Source organism: Mustela nivalis (genome assembly GCF_964662115.1).
Source record: "Mustela nivalis genome assembly, chromosome: 13".
Taxonomy (NCBI): domain Eukaryota; kingdom Metazoa; phylum Chordata; class Mammalia; order Carnivora; family Mustelidae; genus Mustela; species Mustela nivalis.
In genome coordinates, this window is record NC_139032.1 from 70679982 (window position 1) to 70704215 (window position 24234).

Sequence of the window (24234 nt, forward strand, 5' to 3'; positions counted from 1 at the left end):
CCCGGTTCAACTTCTTGGTTGTAGATAACTGAATCCACTCAAGTTGTTTTAAGCAGAAAGGCATTTATTAGAGGGTCTCCGTGTATACACAATTTCCAGGGGGCCATAGACACACGTTTGGGTGTCTTTCCACCAGGAGTAGCAGCGGCAGCCAGGACAAACACGCACCGTCATCACAGGACGGTAATGGGGGAAACCCACTCCGCCACCACTTTGCTCGGCTCAGCGCCTGTGACCGGCGTCTAGAACCTTCACCACAGATGCACCACATGAAGAAATGCTTCAACCACTGTGCCTACCAGAGCCACCCCTTCCGAGAGCAGCTTCACTCTGAGATGAACTCGCTCCACGTCACCTAACTGAACGCTCACATTCAAGCTTCCAAAAGCTCCCTGTCCCGTCATCTACAACGTCCGCAAAGGATACTTCCGTGCAACATAAAATGAAGATGGAGTCCAAAAAAGCAAGAATAATCTTTATTCCTTGGAAACACATTTGTAAAAACGTATCAGTAAGATTAAAGGATTCGGAACACATTTATTTGTAGGCAGCACAAACACTGAGGATCAAAACATCTGCTAAGACAGAACAGACCTGTGAACAGGTATCTTTGGGAGAGTTTGTAGGTAACTGGCTGTACTGTGCAGGGCACGTAGCTGAGTCCCTCCCTCTGTACACATTTTTTGTGGTAACCGAGAATAGACCCAGATTTTAGCAATAAGGTATCTCAGAGATGTCAATACATTTTTTAAAAAGGCTTAAAATAGGCCAAATTACAATTACACATAAGGAAATGTCGTTTAAGAATTGTTTTCACAAATATGCTGGTGGGAAAGATCTCAGGTCTATTCAGAGAAAAAAAAAAAATGTTTGACTTTGTGGCTTAAAAAGAGGGGCAATAAATATTTTGGTACAAGTTCTTCCCGCAAAGAAAACACATTGATCAGCTGGATCTACAAAGTGACAGCGCAACATCCCCATCCTTTGAGAGGATGTTTTGGCACAACGCCATTAAAATCCTATACACTCAAATTTGAGCCATAAATAGATCTTAGATTGCATGTTGCTTTTTAAAAGACTGAAGTCCAGGGTAAAAACCGAGCCTCAAGTTCTATAAATTCTGACAGTGTGTATTCATAATTACGTCTTCTGAAATCACACAAGCTGGCAGCACCAATCAATAATTTAAAAAATTATTCTCGTACTAGGGCAGCAAGTTCTATCAAAACGGACGCTATGCAATTTGTGATTCGTAAAACTGATAGGATTCAAAGTGGCGAACCTGCTTTAAATAGGAAATTCAGAGCCTCCCCATATGTACGTCCCACCTAACCAGTAACACGCTTCATTCATCTTCTGAAAGGGTAAAGCCTCTGTTAGAGAAGGGAATTCTGCAGTTTTCCTCTGAGAAATTCCGTTGGAATGTCAGATCCTCAGACCGAAAATACTAACTTTGCATAGATCACAGAATTGTAGAGGAGCTTGGTGATCATTGAGTCCAACCCACTCTTTCCGGAGGGGGCAAAAGAGGCCAACAGAAGAGCAGGGCTTGTCTGCCCTCTCACAGTGGCCGGGGCTGGGCCCCAGCGGCCTCTTGGTCACCTCAGGACTGTGTGGTGCTCTCCACAGAGCTATCTTCCCATATTCTTCTGGTGTTATTCGGTCCCGTTCATTAAATAACAAAGAAATATCAAGTACAGAGCAATACGATACACACAGACCTTTAATCCAATTTTAAAATCAGAATATTAAAGTGATTCCTGAGCCTTTAACTACCTTCATTTTATTGAGAATGCAGTCAACAGCTGGGACTAGTGTTAGGACAGTTAGGACTAGTGATTGTGCTGTTTGCAAATATTTACACGGACGCCGGGAATATCTCTCAGAACATTTCCACAAGGACACTTGTGCAAACACATCTATGTGATGCCAAGACACTTTTCATGGGGTGTAAGGACACTATGATGGTGAAGGGAGGGGAGATGCTTCAGTCTCTCAAAGTGCAGTCATGACTTTATCTCGATACACCATACTTTGCATTCCTCCTAAGTTCTTCTGGTTCTGGTCGTGGACATAATCGAAATGGCTGCCACCTCCACTGGCCGATGTTTCCCAGTGCGGCGGCCTGTTTTGTTGGCAGGGTGAATGATTTGAGGGAGGGATGGAAGAAAATGCAGAAATGTGAGTGAAATAACACAAGCATGAGGGAGGTGGGCAGGAGAAACCATGAGCCGTGTTAATGGGGATGGCTTACGAATGGACACAAATGGATTTTCTAAGGTATTTTTAAAATTCAGAAAACACAGGATGTTACCTATCAACATCCAAGTCAAGAGAAGCCCATTCCACGGCCATACCATCATTTCTCAAAAGGCACCCTGGTGAGCAAGTCAGTCTGGGGAAAGTTAGGTGACAAGGTGTCCTTGACATCTCAGGGCTGTGAGCACATTGCTAAGGGGAGCTGTGAATACCTTCGGCAGCGTTTGTCAAGAGTGCTGGGCCCAGGAACTCTCTTTTCCTGGGGTAAGTATGTCAGGCTTCTCGAACTCCAGAGAGCCTGATAAGACACGGAGTGCTGGGCCCTACCCCCAGACGCTGATCCAGCAGGGCTGGGGTGGGGCAAAGAGTGAGCATCAGCAAGCTCGCAGGAGAGGCCAGTGCCGCCCGGAGAGGACCCGGTCATGGCCTCCCACAGAATCCCCGCTGCCAACTGCTGGGCAAGGTCATGCCTCAGAAGGAAACGAATGTGGTAAAATAAGTACTAAAAAGTCTAAAATTCTCTAAAAATAAGGTTAATAAAAATAGCATTTCTAGAAATCTCTTCTGTTTTCCTATGTCTGGAAAAGAAACTGCCTTTAGCAATACAGAAACATTTAGAGTTATTACTCTACCGGGCTGACTAGCTTTAAAATTTACCCGAGTATCGAGTGTTGTCGATAAAATTGCACTGTGGTCCTCCTCCAAGATCTCCCAACCAAAGTGGCAAGAACCATCAAGAACTAATGGCTCTCCTTTGCCGCGCTCCACATGGATTTATTTTCATCCCTCCATTCTCTTCATACCTTCTCAAGCAGCGAGGCTAGCAACCTCACCGAGCAGTAACTTTATGCAAACTGAATTCACCAACGGAAAGAGCTTCACACATAAACACCAATTAAGACTGATCTAAAATTCAAATCTGAAAAGGAACGTTTGCCTTTACAAAGCTGGCATCAAAACACTCTCCAGCCTAATGAAAAACCCAGCAAGGCAGGTGCCAGTTTCCTTGGAAAGGATTGTGATGTAGGTTAGGGCAGAGGTAAGCAAACAGCCGGCAGGCTAGATCCCACTGGCCGCCTGTTTTCGTAAATAAGTTTTATCGGAATGCAGCCATGCCCATTCACTTTTGGGTTGTCTCTGGCTGCTTTCGAGCTACAAGGCAGAGGTGAGTGGTTGTGACAGAGACAACAAAGCTGAAAATACTGGTTATCTGGCTCAGAACAAAGTTTGCGGACCCTTGGGTTTAGAAAAAAGATCTGTCACGAAACAAAAACAAAAACAAAACAAAAACACTCAAACAACCCCTCCACCTACCCCACCCCTGAAAAATATTCTCTTCAAAAAACCCTCAACAAAAATCCCCAAGCTTGACTCACATTTTTAGTAATGGAATTCTTGGGACAGCAAAATGTTACTTAGAAATCTTAAATAACATTTCTTACACAAAACCAAACCAAAAATATCTGAGGTTAGAATGCCTTAAAAAAAACAAAAACAAAAACAAAAACAAAAACAAACAAACAAAAAAACGAAAAACAAAAAACCACCAAAAAAACAAAACCCGATTCGTTTTTATTTCAAAAAGCGTAACTGGTAAATCCACACTCATTACTGGCTTCCTTTGCTTGGCAAATTATTAATCTCTGTCTTGACACAGCAACTCTTAACAGCTGTTTCTGATGCAGACTTTCGATTCATAAGTAGGGAGGATGCGAGTTTTTTGAGACAAAGGGAGAACTTTCGAGAAAGCACAGCTCTGTGAGCACTTACCTTACATTTGGAGAGTGAGGGTGCCACCGAGGCTGGCTGGGGTGGATAGTGGGATGGTACTGAGGCTAGAAATGAAATACCAAACTCGATTATTTGATGACCTTTTGATTTCAATGGCCTTCATTTACTTTCTCTTTTACTGGCATCCAGCTGAGGGGGCCCAGGGCTGTGAATGGAAAGGCTCAGGAAACCCTGGCTAGGAGGTGGCTTCCCAGGATGATCACATTTCCCCCGAAACAAAGGATGGGGGGCTGGGGAAGGCATCTGCCCGGAAAGGTCCCTTAGAGCGTCCAGGACAGGCACTATCCATGTCCCTCAAGGGAACAGATGGAAGACACCCAAGATGTGGGGAGAATGGTAAGTGCAGAGACAATTTCTGTCATTGCCGAGAATGACAACAACCATGCGTAACAGTGACATCTGCAAACGCAAGAGAACTGGACGGGGACACCAAGGCAACAGGACTACGGCCGGTCACTTTCTGCCTTGTGTAAGCAGCAAGAATAACTTTTTATTTATTTATTTTTAAAAGACTTTTATCTATTTACCTGACAGAGAGAGATCACAAGAAGGCAGAGAGGCAGGCAGAGAGGGGGGGGGGGGGAAGCAGGCTCCCCGGCGAGCAGAGAGCCCGATGCAGGGCTCGATCCCAGGACCCCGGGACCATGACCCGAGCCAAAGGCAGAGGCTTAACCCACCGAGCCACCCAGGCGCCCAAGAATAACTTTTTAAAATACAATCCAAAACCCAGTACCAACCCTCACCCCTCACCCGGTCGCCACAGCAAACTCCAAACCACCCAAAGCACTTATTATCCTGAAAAAATGGAAGGGAGGGAGGGAAGGAATTCGTTCACTGTAAGATGGGAAAATAGATCCAGACTGGTGACTCACAAAGGGACAGAGGTGAAGACAAGGCGGCCTGGCTGGGCAGCGGGGCGGTCTGTCCACCTCCGGCCTGTAGAAGGCGGCGGCCCCACGCACGGCCGGAAGCCACGGGGACTTCTCAAGGCTAGACTTTCCGTGGGGCACATGAGACCCTCCTGACTTTTAAGTTACTGTTGTCTTGCCACCATTATTCTTCAAATTATTTCTTCCCTTCTTCTCCTTCCCGTGCTGTTTTGGTTAGTAAGCACAAATCTGTTCTGTACTGTGGAAAGTTCTCAGTAATTCTGTTCATTTTGTTTTCAGAAACCAAACCACCCAAAGCACTTATTATCCCTGCCTAATTCTGCCTTCTAGTGGCCTTTCTCCTTCAAAGGCACTGGTCAATGAGTGAAGGGGGCAGACAGCCCCCACAAGACATGCTAGAGGAAAAAGGACGTGGGGAAAAGATCTCAGGAGCCGAATCTGAAAGCAGCCCTCTCTTGGGAAACAAAGACTTAAGGAGTTCAGATGGTCTGCCCAAAGCTGGAAGGCTTTGAGTGTTTTGATCACACAGCCAGGCTCCAAAGGAGGTTCCACCAGTTGGATCTTCAACAGAAGGGATAATCTCGAAAAGAAACGGACCTCGCATTCTAGTGCTTGTCTTCAAACACAGTCAAATCAGACTCATCAGAGCCAGGTGGGTACTTCAGCCATAAAGACGTGGAAGGATATTCCAAAACCTTCCTTTGTCTCCTTTGGTAATTTATTCACACTCTAAAGCTGTCAAGGAGCATTTTTTAATGTTAACCCAGATGGCTCCCACCAGGGCAGTTCTGTCCCCCTGGGGACAATTGGAAATATATATGTGCACTTCTGCTTGTCACGATGATGACAGGATTACCTTCAGCTAACCGGGAGAAAGAGGGAAGCTAAACACCCTGTAAGTCTCAGGACAGTCCCACAATGAAGAACGGTCCCTCCTGAAACGCCAACAGTGTCTTTATCAAAACCACAGCAATCCAATTTTCATGGCAGCTGGCTGAGCTCACAGGAAGAGGGACGCTGCAAGCCCACTGTCCTGAAAACCCTTCTCAGCACTCAGACGCTGACCCACCAGCCCGCTTCTCAGGACGTTCTCTTCCTGGTCATTTCACTCCCAAATCCTGACAGAGCAATACAGAACCTCTGAGACTGGCAAGGGGGTAGAAGACCAGGGGTTGCCACAGATGTTATGAGAACGTCTAGGTAACAGTTTTTGTGCCTGGAATTCAATGAACAACTGTTTCCAAGTTTACTCTGGGCAGGCAAGGCTTTGCTTTGTTTTCATTTTTTTTTTGGTGCCTTCAAGCCGGGATCACCCATCCACAGCTCTTCCCTTCCCCCACAGCCAGCCCCTTGCACCTGAAAATCCCTCCGGACCAAAAAGCCAACCTGTGACTGAGAAGACTCAAGGGCCTAAAGAAGGCAATGAGATCGGGAAGTCTGGCTGTTCCCCTACCAGGTTCAAACCACTTTCTACATGCTATTCCCCAAAGTCAGAAGTCATGTCCAAGTTCTGCAGGTCGGGAAGACGATTTCACAGAAGATCACAGCAGAAGATGATATCACAAAATTCTTCTGAAATGTACTTTGGAGACCTTGTCCAGATCACATACATTGGGATCCCACCCCCTTTTAAGGAATTAATATCTACAGTAACAAAAGATCAAGAAAGATGCTAACTAGATAATGTTCCCAGGTGAGCCCCTGATGGGAGTAGCTTCTCACTCATGACATTCAAAACCAGACTGGTGTCAGAAGAGTAAGTGCCCTTGGACAGAAACCACCCAACACAAGAAAAATGGCCCCAAACGAGGAGGTCATAGGACACAGATGCTGCCCCTAGCACGAACCTAGTGAGGGAGGAGTGGGGAGGAAGCAAATGTAGAAGAGCAGGTTGGAGCCAGGTTTAGAAAGCCATGTATAGCCAGCAAGAGCCACCCCCAGGCACGGGTGGGTGGGCAGGCAGGGGTGTGGGGGCCCTGCTTGGCTACCCGGTAGAAGAGCAGAACCACTAGCCAGGGAAACCTCTCTGTACTCTTTCTGCAGGCTCAACAGGCCTGCCACACTGTTCTACAAAGAAGGTTCTAGAAACCAATGCTCAATACTGTTCAAAAAACAGGTAGGGAGGGAAGTGCGAGGCAGTTTTTTTTTTAATGGGGGAGGGGTTGTTCAATAGTCAAATGATTTACGGAAACAATAGCTTAAAAAAAAAGTCTTTTTTTGCAGGATTTCTCTGTACCTTTGACACTCAAATGGGCCCTGTAAGATCCAAGAAGGGGAATGAAGGACATACCATCTCCCAACATGTGACTAAGACATCCTTTCCCGGATGCACATCTCAAGAGACTCATGTTCCTGAGGCCGAGAACACACTGACAAAACACGGCCTCGCTTGAGTGCCCCTAAGAGGTTGTATCTGACCACCCAGAAACTTGAACATATGTCCCTGCTGTTCGCTAGCTGAAAATGTTAAGAAAAAAGAGGGCCAGCTGAAATGACCAAGAGGGACCAGGGTTCATGGAAGAAAGGTCTCTTCTTACTGTTTTCTTGAAAAACAAAAACAACCCCCCTCCCACCCGCCAACCAAAAAAATGTTTTCTTATTGTTTCTTCAAAATTTGGCTATAAGCATAATGACTGCTTGAATGCAGAAGATTTTGAAACTTCAAGTATTAATGAAAATCTTCAAAAGCAGTGTCTTACCTGGTAATTATGGACTTCGGGATTTGTTTTAGAGCTAAAGAAAAGAAGGGAAAACTGTAATGTAACAGATTGTAAAGCGGCATTATCTGTGATTTATTTAACGGTCATTCACAAATCCAACACTGTTAGGAACTTTCCTGAATACCATTTCTTCTTCGGTTTATAATAGCTGTTTAAATGAGGCAACCAAACAGCAATTTCTTCTTGTCACTTTTTTTTTAATGATTTCATTTATTCATCCAACAGAGAGAGATCACAAGTAGGTGGAGAGGCAGGCAGAGAGAGAGAGAGAGGAGAAAGCAGGCTCCCTGCTGAGCAGAGAGCCCAATGTGGGGCTCAATCCCAGGACCCTGAGATCATGACCTGAGCCGAAGGCAGAGGCTCAACCCACTGGGCCACCCAGGCGCCCCCTTTTTGTCACTTTTGAGCTCACAGAAACACAAAGGCAATATTCCAGAAAGCTGCTCGTGATGTCCTGTTTCGGTGAAATCACCAAATTTTAGCTCCCAGCCCAGGTCTGCACTGGCATTGCTGGTTGGCCATCGGGAGCGTTCTCCAACCGCAGGGAGAGCTCCGCCACCCATAAGCACCGACCACAGTGGGTCCCACTATCAACGGGGCTGTGATAGGGCCACCGCTCTGGAACACTCGTTCCATAAAAGGCTCTGCACTGGGACCTTCCCATCTGTTACTATTTAACCCACACGACAAGGCTATGAGGTCAACAACCGGTACCACCTCTTCTTACAGATAAAGGGAAGGTTGCCTAACAGAGGAGTGAGGAAACCTGCTCAGGGCCAGCCAGCTAGTCCGTGGCAGGGCCAGGGCTGGAAGGGACAGCTGCTCCAGCCCAAAGCCCATGTGCTTTCCACAAAGCCAAGTGGGCTCCCTGAGGGTCTGAGAAAAGGTTCTGGGCTCCTGATGCATGAGTCTAGTTTGATGGACTCTGACATATAACTATTTTGGTTAAAAAAACACCCCAAAACTAAAAAACCACGTATATCTGTATCTCTCTCTGTATGTCATATACTGGCGGAGAAGGCTGGCTTCACATAAAACACAGCCAACATGTTTTGTCTGCAAGGCTGGCTGCTGCCCGGAAAACCACGAGCGGCACCATCGCTGGGCCACAGTGCCAGGGGGTGTACCTGAAATCAAGTGTTTATTGCTTCTCCGACAATGAGAGAAACAGTTCATTGTTATGAGTCTAGCTTGGGGTCTAAATGGCTCTGTGTTCCAGTTTTGCGAGAGGACGGGTGCATAGAGCCAGGCTACGGGCCAGGTTCACCTCCAGCCAGATCTCACCAGGAAAGGTAAGTGTTCGGCAAGGTGCTATTTTTCTGGTATCACCTCTGCAGCCCGGAGCACAATTTCATCCCTGGCTCCCACAGCAATCCTACTCACCCCGGGATCCCACAGGCTCTGAGGAGCAATTGAACAGCTGCAAACAGTGGTCATTAGCTCATTTGTTCCGAAAGGGTATATTTACTGTGTGTGTGTTTTTTTTTTTCCAGTGGACATTTTTTTTAGTTTGTTTTGGTTCCCAATATATACATAATTTCCACTAGATGCTAAAAGGAAAAATATAATTTTATTAGGGAAAAACAAAACAATCACTTCCCTAGGAAGCAAAGAAAAGACATGTCATAACTTGGAAGCCCTTGAGAATTCAAAGACACGCTGACAGGTGCAGAAAGGTATAGCGACTCTGGGCAGGCTGTCTGCCTCGGGGATTCTAGTGACGGGGGTACTGGCGGGCCTGCAAGGAAGCCATGAAGAGACCCTGCAACCTCCTCCTTCCCTCAGGGGGTTGGGCAGGGTGTGATGCCCAGCGGTTCAACAGGAACCTGGAGATCCTTCTCTAGGTGCTGAGACATGAACCCAGACACAAGAGTCAGCTGCTTGTCCCCCACCTGCGGGCAGAGCTTCAAATCAGAGACAGAAGGCCAAGTTCCCAGCTGTGTGATACGGGGCTGGTCGTGTTCTCTAGCACCCTGGGGCCCTGCCAGATGTCTTGGGGCTGCTTGGTGGGGAGGGGGCAGATGAACAGGCGGACACCGGCCTCCTCCTCCCTGCCTGGCTTCACCCAGAGCAGCTCTACTTTTGTTTGCACTTGACGCTGGGCTCCCAGGTCAGCATTCTTTCAGGGGGCGGACAGCAGAGGCTAAGAAAGTACAGACCAACACTGATCTAGCTCAACCACCTTGTTTTCCATGGAAAAAAAAAAAAAAAAAGGTGGCCCAGGAGGAAGGCCTAAGGTCCCAGAGCTGGATGAAAGCAAGGCTGCGGGACGAGGCGGGAGACCTCCTGGTCCCATGGCCTGCATCCTCATCACCCACCAGGGCCTGGGTTCCCACTTCCCTCCCCAACCAGGCCATGCCAGGCCCAGCCCCCTCTCCGGAACACCTGCCATAGTCAAGCTGTGCTCATCTCCAAAATCTCCCCAGCAGCCTGAGCCCTGTGCCTGGCAACACCCAGGAGCTAACGAAACTGGGCTCCCAGTGGCTGGAGCTTGGACACCAGGCCCAAATAATTACAGCCTGTGACTCTCAGTCAGAGCCCACATGTGCAAACAGCTGTTTCTGAGATCGAACAAGAGGTCCATGCAAGGTGGGATGGGGCTTCTCACCTGGGCCACACACCAGAATCACCTAGGAGCTTAAAAAACCAGATGCCTCGGTCCCTCTCTCCCTGATGGATGCCATTAGCCTGGGGAGTGGCCCGGCAGAGGGGAGCTTTCAAGGCTCACCAGGAGATCCCATGTACAGCAAGGATCAAGAGCCTCCATGCTGGGGAAGGGGTCGGCAAATCCCACCCCAAGGGCCAAGCCTGGCCCACCTGCATTTATGAGGAAAGTTTTATTGGAACACAGCTGTGCTCTTTCATTTACACGCCATCTACGGCGGCTTGTGTGTGCCAGCGACAGAGCTGAGCCATCGTGAAAGAGACAGCATGGCCTCCAAGGTCCGCGGTGTTTACTCTCTGGCCCTTTACAGGAAAAGCTGCTCACACCTGGGCTGGGGTTTCCGCCTTGTATTCTTCTGTCCCCATGACATTCGATAAAGGTGTTTAGTAAAGGGCTTCTGTGTTGTACGTCTGTAAAGCCTGTGTGTCACTGAGCAGATCCCACCTGCACTCTCGTGAAGCTTTTGCTTAAGAGCGCGGCCTTTCTTCCCGTCCCTGCCTGCAGTGCCCTCCGCACAGTGCGCTGCACACCTTCCTCTCACCTTTATCGCCCACCGCTGTCATAAGCCAAGCCCAGAGCTATGCAAACAAAGCAGCTGTGTTTAAAAAAACAAAACAAAACAAAACCCTGTCTTGGAACATTCTATTGTGTACTTATTGAAAACCAGGAGGATAATATAGCCGGGCAGAAAAAAATAGGGGAAAGATCATCAGGTGACTCACTCTGGGGTTTAACTGTGCTAAGGAAAACGTCAACATTGCAAATAAAGACAGTGATTAGAAGAGCTGGACCCCAGAGTCTGGGGGAACTTACCAGAACTGAGCTGCTATCACCGGGTTGGTTGCTTTAAAGGAAAAACAAAAAGGTGTGTCATCTCAGAGAGCGGGATCACCGTTTACCACGCAAGGACAAGGACGAGGGTGGACAGTTCTGGGATTTCAGAGGGGTCCTGATCCCAGGAGGCAAAATCTTCACCTTAGCGACTTCTCCTTTCTGGAGGAAAAGTCTCCTTTCCCCTGGGCCAAGCCCTCCAATTCACCCAGGGTTTGCTGAGCAAGTTCCCAGGGCCCGGTGCTCTCAGATGCAGAGATCAGAGACCGTTCTCACTGTCAAGGAGCTCACAGTCTTGACACAGAGACAGAAGTGCACAGAGTCAAAGACAGCAAAAGGGGATGAGGAAGGTTGGACTACGAGCCTGACTGCACTGGGAAGCTCAGGACAGACTGGCTGGAGCAGGCATGCGCATCTGCGGAAGGGACCAAGGACAGAGTTAGCGCCTTTATCTGGACTCCACTTGCTTTTGAAAGGATGCAGCGTGGAAAATCATTGAAAGCTTCACAGAGATGCCAGAACTCCGGCTGGAGAGAACACCAGTAAAACAAGAGGGAAAAGAGGGCAGAGACTGGGAAGGAAAGTAGAGGAGAATCAGAGAACCTGTGGTCTGGAAGAACCCCAAAGCCACCCACGGGGTCAAAGGTCAAGTCAAAGGCAACTTCGTCCCTCTGCAGTGGCTATGCCAGGGGTTTTTCCCTTTCTGTCTGCACATGCCTCCAGAGCCTGGGAGCTCAGCATGGTCTTGAGATGGCTCTATCTTTGGATAACACCATAAGGAAGTTCATTCTTTTTTTGGAGTAGTTTTGGACAACGTTGACCCAGTGGACTGAAGCAGGCATAAGCCTTGACAGGGAGGCAACACACCCCTTCGCCTCTCTTCAACGCATCACTTGTCACTCCCAATTCCTGCAGTCAGTCACCTTCAACCATTGTCACCCTTCTCCGGGGACACCCCCCTATCCTCTCACTCTCTGGTCCTTCTTGAAGGTGAGGTCCCATTTCCTGGGCTCTGGACATTCTGTCTTTACTAAAGCAGCCAAGAATGACTTTAGAGAGCTTCTGGCTACCATGGTATTGCACCATTGGTTCAAAAAGGCAGGAAACAGTGGGGAACACAAGGTTAGATTCTAGAACAGGGGTAAGTATAGATGTGGGTCCCACAAAGGCTCGCTAAGTCCTGAGTTATATGAGAAAAACCTCGGAATGGCCACTAGGAGTAAGTGATATATATATGCAGGAGAGGGCCTGGGGGGTTGGAGTACAGAGGCCATGCCATGGAAGAGCCCACAATTCAATGCTAAACTAAGTGTCCTGAAGGGAGGAATAATTAAGCACAGAAGGAGAGCTAGGAGGTGGGATGTGGAGGCCCGATTTAAACAAGCTGCTTGCTCACTCACTGACTGGTCCCGTATTGGTCTCCCATCCAAGTACTAACCAGGCCCGACCCTGCTTAGCTTCCGAGATCAGACGAGATTGGGCGCGTTCAGGGTGGTATGGCCGTAGACTGGTCCCGTATCGGGCATCCATCCTCAGACAGTCGTGAGGCCACAGTAGTAATGGACAGATAAGGCTCAGGGAGTTCTGGCGAGAGGGGGAGGGGCAGGCTAAATTCAAGGGCAGGGTGTGTTCGGATGCACTATGAGACCTGAGTCGGAGATTTAAAGTTCTGGATCTGCTCTTACATGTGGACAGAATTCTGGTTAGCGTGAGACTAACGTCCCCATTTGAAATTGTGAGATGGAGGAGAGAAGGGACTGTTTTCCCTCCAAGACCAAGGATCATCTTTCATGGGCAAGAAATGTGGTCACCTATGATATTCCTAAGGTCCCGGGCTCAGCAGAAGCAAAGAGGTACAAGGAAAGAAGTAAGAAAAAGAGGGACAAGAAAATGAACACATCTAATGGGAAAAACTAAAGACAGTGGACAGGAAAAGTGACCTGATGCCCCTCCAGAGAATCCTTCCCATTGGGATTTTGTCAAAAGCTTCAGAATGACAGAGCAGAACGGCAGACAGTTCCTTTAAGAATGGCTTTACCAAGCTCTTTGGGGCTTAACCCACTCAACTTTAAGGTAAAATTCCAGGCAGAATGAACAACACCCCACCTTTGAAGGTTGAATGTCTCCGGGATGGATAGCGTTTACTAGGCTTCCGCTCGAAGGTGCTGGTTCTTCGTAACCTAGAGCCATGTGTGGCTTGATACTCTGTCCGCCCGCTGGAAGGTAAATATTTCATTGCATATATCAGAATATCAGTACATTATGCATATTTGGAAGCACGCTTCTATTTTCAAGAGCTCCAATGTAAATTTCAACTTATCGTGAACTCCTTTGGTGAAGACACGTACTAAATTTAGCCTTGCATTTGGAAATAAAACCTCTGCCAAACGCAGGCTGTATTATAGGGGCAGATATTTCCACCGAAAGACAAAAGCCTGCAATTTAGGTACCAGCCCCTTGACTCCATAGACAGAGCAGGTCCAAGTACTCGGAACATCCGACTGAGAGAGAACAATGATCCACAAATAAAATAACCTTTCACAACACATTACGCAGACATTTACCTCCTCTAAAACGCCGTAATCAATGACCACTTAAGTCAACCTTGGCCCTCCTTACTCTGCCAAGGGAAACAGGACTTCTTTCACCAAGGCCTTCTGGGTTTCAACCACCGTGTGGCCTCTCTGCTGTTTCCAGGACGTGCGCTGTTTCTATCTGAGCGGCTGTATCCCAGTCACGCTCGGCTGAGGATTTCTCACACAGAAGGGGTCACTTGTCTCCTACTCAGAGTGCCTCCAAGGGCCATCCTTGTCTCCGACCTTCCCTTCCTTTCTCAGTTCTCTTCAAGGAGCAGAAGGAGCCTGGTCTGGCCAAATCCTGGGGGAGTTTCCTCCCAGGATGGAAAAACCCACCTTGGCAGCCATCCCAACAGCCACTTCCTTGCACAGTACATAAATCTGAGATGAGCACATTTTTTGGCATATTCAAGAGTTCAAGGACATGCCTTGTGTGGGTAGAGGTTATGAAACCAGGTGAAGTTTTAGAGTGTATAACAGTGGTTCTCAGATCTGTAAACGAGCCTTGAAAACCAACCTTGGGGAGGTCATTTAAAATGCACATTCCCAGGCCTTACTCATGAACGCGTATGTGCGTGCACCCCATCAATACTGATTATAAGGGTCTCGGATGAGTTCATAAATCCTCATTTTTAATAAGTCCCCAAGGAATGTTTATGTTATTTGAAAGACATGGTCTTACATTCATAAGTAAAAATATGGGGAAAATGAAATTCTTCATGTTTTTGGGGTCTTTTCAGATTCAGATATTTACTAAGCCCATCCTGGGTCACTTGCACACATGTGGACATCTGCTCTCATTCTAATCATCACTAAATTTCTTAATTTATTTAATTTAAATAATAATTTAATTCAAATATTTATTTAATATTAGTCTTGGGGTGCTGGAGTGGCTTGGTCAGTTGAGCATCCAACTCTTGATTTCGGCTCAGGCCATGATCCCATTGGTCATGAGATGGAGCTGCTCTTGGGGGTGCCCTCTCTCTATCCCTCCCCAATTAGCACCACAAGTGCTCTCCCACCCAAATTACTTTTAAAAAAAATTCATTTAATAATACTCTTAATGGCCACATGTGGCTAGTGTCTACTGCACATTTCCAGCTACATATCAGCAAATAACAATTTTGGTATTTGCCCCATTTTATCCATGAGGACATGGAGGCTTAAAGAACTTCACGGGGGCAACTGTCTGTGGCTCAGGTCATGATGCTGGGGTCCTGGGATGGATCAAGTCCTGCACTGGGCTACCTGCTCAGCCGGGAGTCAGCTTCGCCCTCTGCCCACCCCCCACCCCCAACCCCATGCTCTCTGTCTCATTCTCTCTCTTTCAAATAAATACATAAAATCTTAAAAAGAGTTCAGGGGCGGAAGGTCAGATCTCAAGAAAGAAGCAGGGATGTCCGACTCAAGCCTCCGGACACACACCCACACTTGGCTCCATTCAGGAGACACGCCCCAGGCCCCTCCTTCGGAAGGGTGTGTCCAGGTGGCGGAGGCCGGTGCCCACCTGAATCTGAAGCGGGACCCCAGCCGGATGAAGTCTGATCTGTTGGATTTGCTGTTCCCCGGCGTGCGCAGGCGGAAGAAGGAGTGATGCTCCACGGCACATTTCCAGAGGTGCTTGCAGGTCCGGGCGCTGTCCAGCCGGAACACGAACGTGTGCTCCTGCTCCCGGCCCTGCGAGGCGAAGCACACGGTGCCGCGATCGGTGCGCGCCCGTGACCTCAGCCGGGCAGGGTCTGCGGCGAGGGCGGAGGACCACGGGCAAGCCTTACCTGGTCATCGTCCTCCACCACCACCAGCGTCAATTTGCTCTTTTTAAAATCCATTTTGGTAATTTTAGGCCTGGTCAGAGAGAAAACATTTTAAAAGCACAATCGGCAGGAAGGCGATCTACACAAACAGCAGTTTCCTTTCTACGTTTTTTAAGCTTTGATTTGCTCAAGAAATCATTCATTCATTCAAGTGATTTATTTACCCAGAACTCTCACGGCCACTGCCAAACACCCGCGTAGGCGAGAGTACGGTGTGTTTTTAAAGCACGTCTGGGTGTTGCCAATATCCCTCAATGATCATCCACAGAGAATTCCACCACAAAATAGGAAAAGACATTTTTAAGATTAGACAAAACTAAATTACCAAAAGAATAAGCCTATTTTGTTAGCTCCTTCAAAGATTAATATGCCTGTCGGGGTCAGTCCAAGAGAATATTCACAGCCATCTCTTCCCTACAAATAAACGAAGTGACAATCGGTACAGGGTTCTAACAGGTCGTCACAGAGCAGAATGCAAAACAGTTTCCTCGCCACATTACTTTGCCGGCACACTGTTCACACGTGGCCCAGTCGCAGCGCACCCCAAGAGACCCCCAGACTTAACCCACACAGTTCTTACCCTGACAACGTGCATGTCTACCCCATACATTTCCAGCCACTTCGCTTTATTCAGATAGGACAGCTCCGCCTGGGCAGGGCTCTTTCCCCTTAGAAAAACCAATGGAAACACATGTAAACTGTGGCTCGTAACCCCCCCGACGGGATTCTGAGGGGCACAGCCACACTGGGATGCTTGGCAGCAATTAGAAGAACAAGGGACACCAATCCGGGTGAACAGGAAAAGGCCTCCATGGACAGACTGCTCTCTGACTAGAAAGAGGACAGATAGCAGCGCTTATAATGTGAGCACAGCAGGCGACGATTTTTGTGCATGGACGTGGCTGTGTCCACGCCAGGTAAAAAGGCCAGAGAGCTGCACCACTGGCTACAGAGAGGACGGGGGGGGGGGGGGGGGGCGCGGGGCGGGGGGGGGGGGACGCGCACATGTGGGGCGTGACACCGCGATGCCACAGCCACACCTTCCTCTGCCGTTCTGACCTGGTATGAGAGTGGGCTAGCATCACCTTCCAGTTTCAAAAAAAAGGTCATGAGGCCCCTTTGAAGGACGGAAGGATAGGAGGAAACTAGGCTCCGTTTCTAAGTCCACGACTGACTCAGAGGAGGCGGAGTCTGGGAAGGTGGGCTGGGAGGGCAGAAAGGCATGAAACTGTCTGCTAGGGAGACCCCAGGGAGAAGGAGGGAAGAGAAGGCTGGATCTAGCTGTGGCATCGCATGTCCTGAAATATAACGCTCTACAACACGTGGTCTCAAATACAGGCCACAGACAGAGACCCAGGTGTGGAGGAAAACTCGGAGACAGAGCCTCCTTGCTCCCTCTAGGAGGCCAGGTGAGCAGCGGGGTCCCCCCACTGGAACAAGCCAGTCGGGACCAGGCTCTGTAATTCAGAGAGCAGCGGGAGTGTGGTTCTGTCCTGCCTGTGTATCTCACTATCTCAGGAAAGACAGGTGTCGTGGTGGGGGAGGGGGCTTTGGAAACATGGGACTGAGAGCCATGGATGAGAAGTGGAAAGCTGGAGCTACAGTTTTATAGTCTTCAACCAGAGCAACTGTGCTGCCACATCCGAGTCCGACACACACTTATAGATCACGAAAGAAACGCACGAGAATGCGAGATGGTACCTGCACTCTTTCCATCTCTGGAAGATATCAAATTCCATCGCTTCTGTCTGATTTGGAATGAACCGAAACTCAGACACAAGCTCTGGTGTGTGTTCTGGAAGCTCGCACTCCCCCAGCTCCGCTGCGAGGTTCATAAAAGGGGAAAAAAAACAAAACAAAACAGGAGACAGTGAATGCTTTTGGTGATTGCTGCAACCAGGTCCAGAGGCAGTTTGCACAACTGTAATAAAGCATAAGTACCCCCATGTGGAGGACCCCCCTCCTTTCAGGAGGGCTGAACTCCCACCTGGTGCTCAAACGTACATCCAGAATCCCCAAGAATCATCCTCGTGCCTCCCCCACTGGTCAAAACACCATTATTTCAGTTATGACTGTGTGTGTGTCTCTCTCTCTCTCGCCTGCTTCTCCTACCCAAGGAGGCCCAGATTATGTTTCCCCCGTGAGGTGGTAGAGCCCAAATCTGCAATAAAAGGCAACTGCAGGGAACGAGGACCTGCTCGGAAACATCCATTTCGGCAGGCTCTCGCGAAGGGTGGGTCCGAGCAGCACTCCCGAGCCTGCAGTGCTGGAGAGGACCAATCAAGCATTCAGTACATGTAGAATCTGGGGGAAAATAAGCCGGGAGAGAGAGGGGAGGAGGGCGGAGGGGAGGAGGAAGGGAGGGGGTGACAAGGCTGCAGGAGCAACTGCGGCAAGTCAGCCAGAACCAGCGCAGACGGGGAACAGCCACGTGAGCAGTCCCAACAGAGAGCCCGGGGCACCCTGCACACTAGTTGCTCTCGCCAAGTACCCCACAGGATGGAGGGCCTGAGGACACAGGGGGCCCCAGGCCTCCAAGACAGGAATGAGAAAATCCATTCTCCCCAGCCCGGACCCCACCCCTGCAGCTCAGGGGGTGGACCCCAGGATGGAAAGGAATCTTCCAGGTTTCTCTAACATCCCGCTACTATGCACAGGGTCCGCATCACCCGGGAGTTTGCTTCTAATGCCCAGTCTCAGGCTCCAGTCCAGAACTACTGATGTGAAAGCTGCCTTTTCACCAGAAGCCCAGGTGATGGGCTCACAGCTTACTTTGGAAAGCACGGATCTGCACCCCTGGCCTTTGAACTTGCATGTGCGTCAGGATCACGCAGAGGGCTCGCTAAAACACACATTGTTTTTTAAAAGATTTTTATTTATTTATTTGACAGACAGAGATCCCAAGCAGGCAGAGAGGCAGGCAGAGAGAGAGAGGGAGAAGCAGGCTCCCTGTTGAGCAGAGAGCCCGAAGCGGGGCTCGATCTCAGGACCCTGGGATCATGACCTGAACCACAGGCAGAGGCTCTAACCCACTGAGCCACCCAGGTACCCCTAAAACACACATTGTTGAAACCCATCTGCCAAGATTCTGATACCATAGGGCTGGATGAAGCCTGAGAATGTGCATTTCTAGCAAGTTCCCAGGTTATGCCGATGCAGCTGACCAGGGCACACACCTTGAGAAGCCCAGCTCAACACAACAGATCCCGCCAACTGAGGAGTCAGCACACAGTCAGACCGTCTGAACCCCTCCAGTCACAGCCCTCACTAAGTCCCCAGCAGCCTTTCCAACCCGAGAGCCCACTTTTCCGGAGGGACCCAATGGGCTTGCAGAAGGGCTGAGCCTTTTCTGTCCACACAGACGCAGGACTGCCACGCTCAGAGGGGACGTGGGAGGGCTGGATGGAACGCTGCCTGACACGGGGAGGGGACCTGGTGAACGTCTCCTCACCCTCATTTGCGGCTCTGGGCGGAGAGCCCCCTAAAATCACCAGGGTGGGCTGGGGCAGGGTGTGCAGCTACTCGGTACCTCAAGCAAAGTCACAAATGAGGATTCTGCTCTGGAAATAACGCACCCAGCGAAGGGGAGGGCTGGGCTCCCCAGGCCAACACTGACCTCTGACCAAGCGCTCACCCTGAAACTAGGGGGCTGGTGAGGCTAGCAGGGCAGTGCGGGCAGAGCTCCCCTTCCTATGAACCACGCTTTCCCTGCACCCACGGGCCGAAGGGGGGCAACAGAACCCTGGGTTGAGTGACATCTCAGCGACACCACTGACATCATCAAGCACAGCAGGAAGAAGCCATACAAGGCCCCCAGACAAGGGGGCCCGGGTCCCTCCTCACTGTTGCTGAGCGAGAACAAGCAGGAGCGACGCCTAGTACACGTACGCTGAGACAGCACGCCCGCCTTCTGAGAATCTGCCGGCCAAATGACACTCACTGTCTGTGAGCTCTGCAGCCAGGGTCCTGGTGGGGTGGGGGTGAGTGGGGTAGGGTGGAAACAGCTCAGACACAGAAGGGCCCGAATCCGTCCTTTACCGTCCACTATCTCTGTGCCACCCGGGCAAGCCACTTAACTGCTCGCCATTTCTGATGCCCTGCCTGTAAAATTGGGAACTGCTGCAAGGACAAAAGAAGATCAGTGGACACACAGCCAACGACGGCCCAATGTCCCCACTCTTTCTTTCTGCCTGAATTAACTTTCTTTCTTTTTTTTTTTTTTTTAAGCTTTTATTTATTTATTTGTCAGAGAGAGAGAAAGGGAGAACACAAGCAGGGAGAGTGGCTGAGAGAGAGAGAGAGAAAGAGAGAGAGAGAAGCAGGCTCCCCGCTGAGCAAGGAGCCCGATGCGGGACTTGATCCCAGGACCCTGAGATCATGACCTGAGCTGAAGGCAGATGCTTAACTGACTGAGCCATTCAGATGTCCCAGTAACTTTCAAATCTACCGTCAACTTGGTCCCCAAAAGAGCGTAGCCTTCACTCAGGGCCACTGCGTCTGCCCCTCCAGAACACCATCCATTCAAGGACAACCACAGCAAGACATGTCTGCAAGGCTCAAGCAAGGGAGGAAAACACACCCTCCATTTTATGCAAAGCCAGACAAGCTCCAGTAACCTTGATGACCTGAGGCAGACTGGCTCCACAGGGTCGAACTGGAAAGCAGGCTGTGGCACCTCCCAACGGGATGTGGGCAAAAGAGGCCTCAGAGGGACAACGTAACAAGACCTCCCCAACTTGTGTATCTAAGCCTTCAGCCTTCTTCATTCATATGGGAAACAATGACTGTATCTTAAATGACACTCGGTTGTGGTTCCAACTCAAATGGGTCATCTCCCCGAGAAAGGCTCACAGACAGTGACCTCATTCACGCCTGCCCCAGCTCTAAAGTGCAGCAAGTGGTCCCACCAGAGCTGGACTTTGGGAGTGTGATGATGACTTCATCCCATGGCAGGAAGTGAGGGAGAGTGGAGGGGAGGGGAAGATGAGAATGTATGTGCCTGGCACGCTCATGGTTCTGGACCCATGAATGATGGCCCCGGGTTGGACAGGGATGTGACTTCGTCCCGTTAACCACACTCTGACATCTACTGCTGAGCCACCAACTCTGACGGCAGAAACTCCTGAAGATTCAGAAACTCTAGCGTGGATACTACTTGGCCAACTGGTGATATTATACCTGGCCAGAATGGAGAGCAGATTGCCATGTCCCCCAAGCACTCACCATAAGGACTGCTATATCAGGAAACGTGGACATGAAGCACGCAGCATTGTATTTAGCACAGACATTCACAGAGGACAATATTGTCATCTCTACCATCCGTGCTTTCAGACCTCAGGGGCAAGCTCCCCCTTCAGCCACAGTCTTTGAAGGGCCTCTCCCACTCCATTTGATTCCTTCTATATTTATTGAGCACCTGCTATATGCGAGCCCCCATTAGAAAACAAGAATTAAAGTGACTAAGGAATAGTATTATCAGGTAAGGAGAGTATCCTGCAGTCATTAAACACCATCTTTACGGCAAAAAATGTACACTAAAAATACCAAGTAGAAAGTCATACAAAAAATTATATATGACTTATCAGAATTACTGCACCTGGCTTATAGACACTCTTGATTATCTGTGGATGGCAGGATGATAGGTTCCTTCCTTCCTTCTATATGTCTATTGTGCTGCTGTCCTGATATTCTATCATAGATGTGTACTGATTTTATAATTTGAAGACGTAGATCAATTCTAAAAATTGGCAAATACAAAAGCTGGAAGCCAAATCTTATGATGGTATTCAAAATTAATTAGTAATACGCATAAATACATCATAATTAATTATCCCATAGAAGCCAATAAACGCACTGGTAAATGAATCCACAACATATGTCTATCTGATATACTGATAAAACTCCTTATGTGCAGTTACATGTTCGTATCCTCTTAATTAATGTTGGAGACCTTAGCAAGGGTTTCTTATGCATTTTAAACTAAAATCCATCAGTGCCTAATATGGAACAGCCAACGTTGACAACCATGCAGGCAAACCTACCATCTAATGGCCCACCTCTAAGCAAATGACACCTTGTCAATGCTTCTGGCCTGACCTCTCTGCTGCAGCCAGATATGAACACTCAAGAAGCTACTGGGGGTCCCCCTGGCACCTCTCAGCCAAGAGGCCCTTCACAGGAGCCAACTGTTCTAACCATTCACTCTTCCCCATCACCTGCCACAGATTTCATGACCAGGTCCTTCTCCTGCACCAATAATGTTTTTTGGGTGTGTGTGTGTGTGCATGCGTGCATGTGTCCCCTACCCTGGTCAGTTTCCTTTTATTACAGCAACACCTTCTAACGGCAGCCGCAGCCCTGGCCTTGCTCCAGTCCTTCCTCCCCATCACAGACGGTGTGCTCTTTTAAACGCACACCTGACCAGGCCTGCCTCCCTCTTAAGAGCCTTCAGGGCCCTGCTGCTGACAGCATGAAAGTCATGCTGTCTAAACAGGGTTCAAGTCTGTCCACTTCTCCGGGTTCTTAAACTTCGACCCTCTGACACCACGCGACCGCTGATGCCTCTCTGCACTTCCCTACTCTGTGTCTTGATTCCTTTGTGCACCCTCATCCACTCATCCCCAGGAAGGGCCTTCACCTCCTAAGCCCCCTGCAGCAACTATGCTACCTCTCTGTGGTTCTGCCATGTCCTCACGGGACCGCAAGCTACTTGGAGATGGAGGCCATACTGTATCCAATTATACCCCAAAGCAGAGAACTGAGCCTGGTACACGGGATCATCAATCGCTGAAACAAGAGCGTAACATTAAAATGCTAATTACCACCAAAGAAGAATGTACCTTGTAGACAGAGAGCAGCTAATTCCACAGCCGTTTCATAGGGGCATTTCAATCTTGGGGGGAAAAAGAGAGAGAGAGAGAGGAAATTAATTCTGTATATGAACTTTAATACTCGTAAACCATACAAAATATCATTAAAGTCATTTTTCAAAAGGTAGTGATATTTAGATAATGATTTTTCCCAGCGGCTTCTATTTTTGCTGCCCACATTAAACAATGCAAACAAGCTGACTTCCGCTATTTCCAAAGTTGGTCTCACCATCTAGCAAAAGCACCCAACCCTGGTATAGTCTCTATCCACCCTGCGGGCAATTTTACTGGATTTGGCAAGGATGGGGGACGTATGGGAAATGAAATGAACAGCCTTCCCTTGCCTTGTGATTCTGAAACTTACTTGATCTAGTACATGCGCCTTTTCAAGCTGTCTTACGTCTTTCTTGAAACCAGGTCATAATGTTAAAAATAAGCAGACAGACACACTATCTAACACTGCCAGGACAGCTGGGCACACTCAAGCGTTCTCCTAAGTAGAAGGGAGGCAGACCCACGGAGGGGAATTACTACACCTCCAATCACTGATCTCATTCACACTTCAAATTACAAACTGAGTCAGAAAAATAATAATGACATCCATTGGTACAGCACTTCATAGTTCTCAAAGCCTTTCACATGTATGGCCAAATGCGGTCAATGCACAGAGTTTATAAGCCCCAAAGACGGGTGCTCCCAGGGCTCCCCCACCCCCCACTTTAGAGATGCGGAACTGAGTGTTCACGTGTCTTGCTCAAGGCCACCCAGCTGGAAGGAGGCAGTGCTGGGGACCAAGGCACCACTGTGTAAATCAGGTAAATCAGGCCAAAGTACACGGAAACTACAAAGTACCATAAAAATGCAAGATGTCGCCATTAATATTTTTCCAAGTGGAAGACAATTACTAAAGATAAGAGGCCTTTCTTAGGAGGAGCACAGTATGCAGAGAGGGAGAGAGATAGAAATACACACACACTCGTAATACACACACCAAAGATTTGTAGTGCATGACTGAAAAAGGCAAATGTATACACTGTACAATCTACTTGTTCCATGGTATATATCGCCATCAAGGTTTCTATAGTGTATGTTCGATGCAGAGCCTGCAAATTCGGACATCACTTTTCCAATTTCCTTCTGAGTGTATTCAAAATCAAGACAGGCTCTCTTTTGAGCATCAGGGATCCCTTTTTGAGATTCAGTACGGCCTTCATTTTCCGTGGAATAGAATATGGTCAGTATGTATGTAGAGAAGTGACACAACTGTAAGGGCTAGGACATTGGAATTTCCCATCCTTAAAATGAATGCTGCAGGCGAGACCAACCACATGGGTACCAAACCCCCTTGCGCTCACCAATCATTGTCGCCAGAGGCCTGGTATTGAAAAACCATTTTTAAGAGGGGAACAGGAAATGAGGCGAGATGTCGAGACCTCCCATCAGAGTCAGAACATAACCCGCTTCGTTGCTTAAATGCAGATGGTGATGAATGAGACTTCTGACTGCCCAAACGCTTGTAAGTGTATACATACTAATAACGTATCTTGCTTGCAAATACGACAAAAGCCATTATGAATGGGGCAGGGATGTGATCAGGGAGAGAATTATTCCCAAATGCACATCACTTAAGATAGTAAATGCTCTTGGAAATGCTTCAAGCCATAGAGTAATCATTTAAAACAAGATGACAATGACAGTGATACAAGTATTAGACTCACTTTACAATGCCTGGTGTACTTTTTTTGAATTTTGAAAAGGGAACAAGGGTAGAAGAGTTAAAACAACAACAACATCAACAGTGATTTAGAAATATACTACG

General features: G+C 48.5%; 1 protein-coding gene across 7 annotated transcripts in view; it reads right to left on the reverse strand.

Annotated features, from left to right (window-relative positions):
- The window catches only part of EPB41L4B (erythrocyte membrane protein band 4.1 like 4B), a gene marked incomplete at its 5' end in the record, with an annotated part of 126302 nt that overhangs the window by 53463 nt on the left and 48605 nt on the right, over nucleotides 1–24234 (reverse strand). For 6 of the 7 annotated variants that reach the window (XM_082696866.1, XM_082696868.1, XM_082696865.1 and 3 more), the window contains 10 exons: nucleotides 4030–4094; nucleotides 7640–7673; nucleotides 11139–11169; nucleotides 13263–13372; nucleotides 15240–15409; nucleotides 15508–15577; nucleotides 15872–15960; nucleotides 16127–16214; nucleotides 17248–17368; nucleotides 22386–22438. In XM_082696866.1, coding sequence (XP_082552992.1) covers nucleotides 4030–4094; nucleotides 7640–7673; nucleotides 11139–11169; nucleotides 13263–13372; nucleotides 15240–15409; nucleotides 15508–15577; nucleotides 15872–15960; nucleotides 16127–16214; nucleotides 17248–17368; nucleotides 22386–22438 — 831 coding nt within the window. Of the gene's footprint in view, nucleotides 1–460; nucleotides 2150–4029; nucleotides 4095–7639; nucleotides 7674–11138; nucleotides 11170–13262; nucleotides 13373–15239; nucleotides 15410–15507; nucleotides 15578–15871; nucleotides 15961–16126; nucleotides 16215–17247; nucleotides 17369–22385; nucleotides 22439–24234 lie in introns of those variants that run through there. The other variant, XM_082696870.1, reaches the window with a different exon arrangement.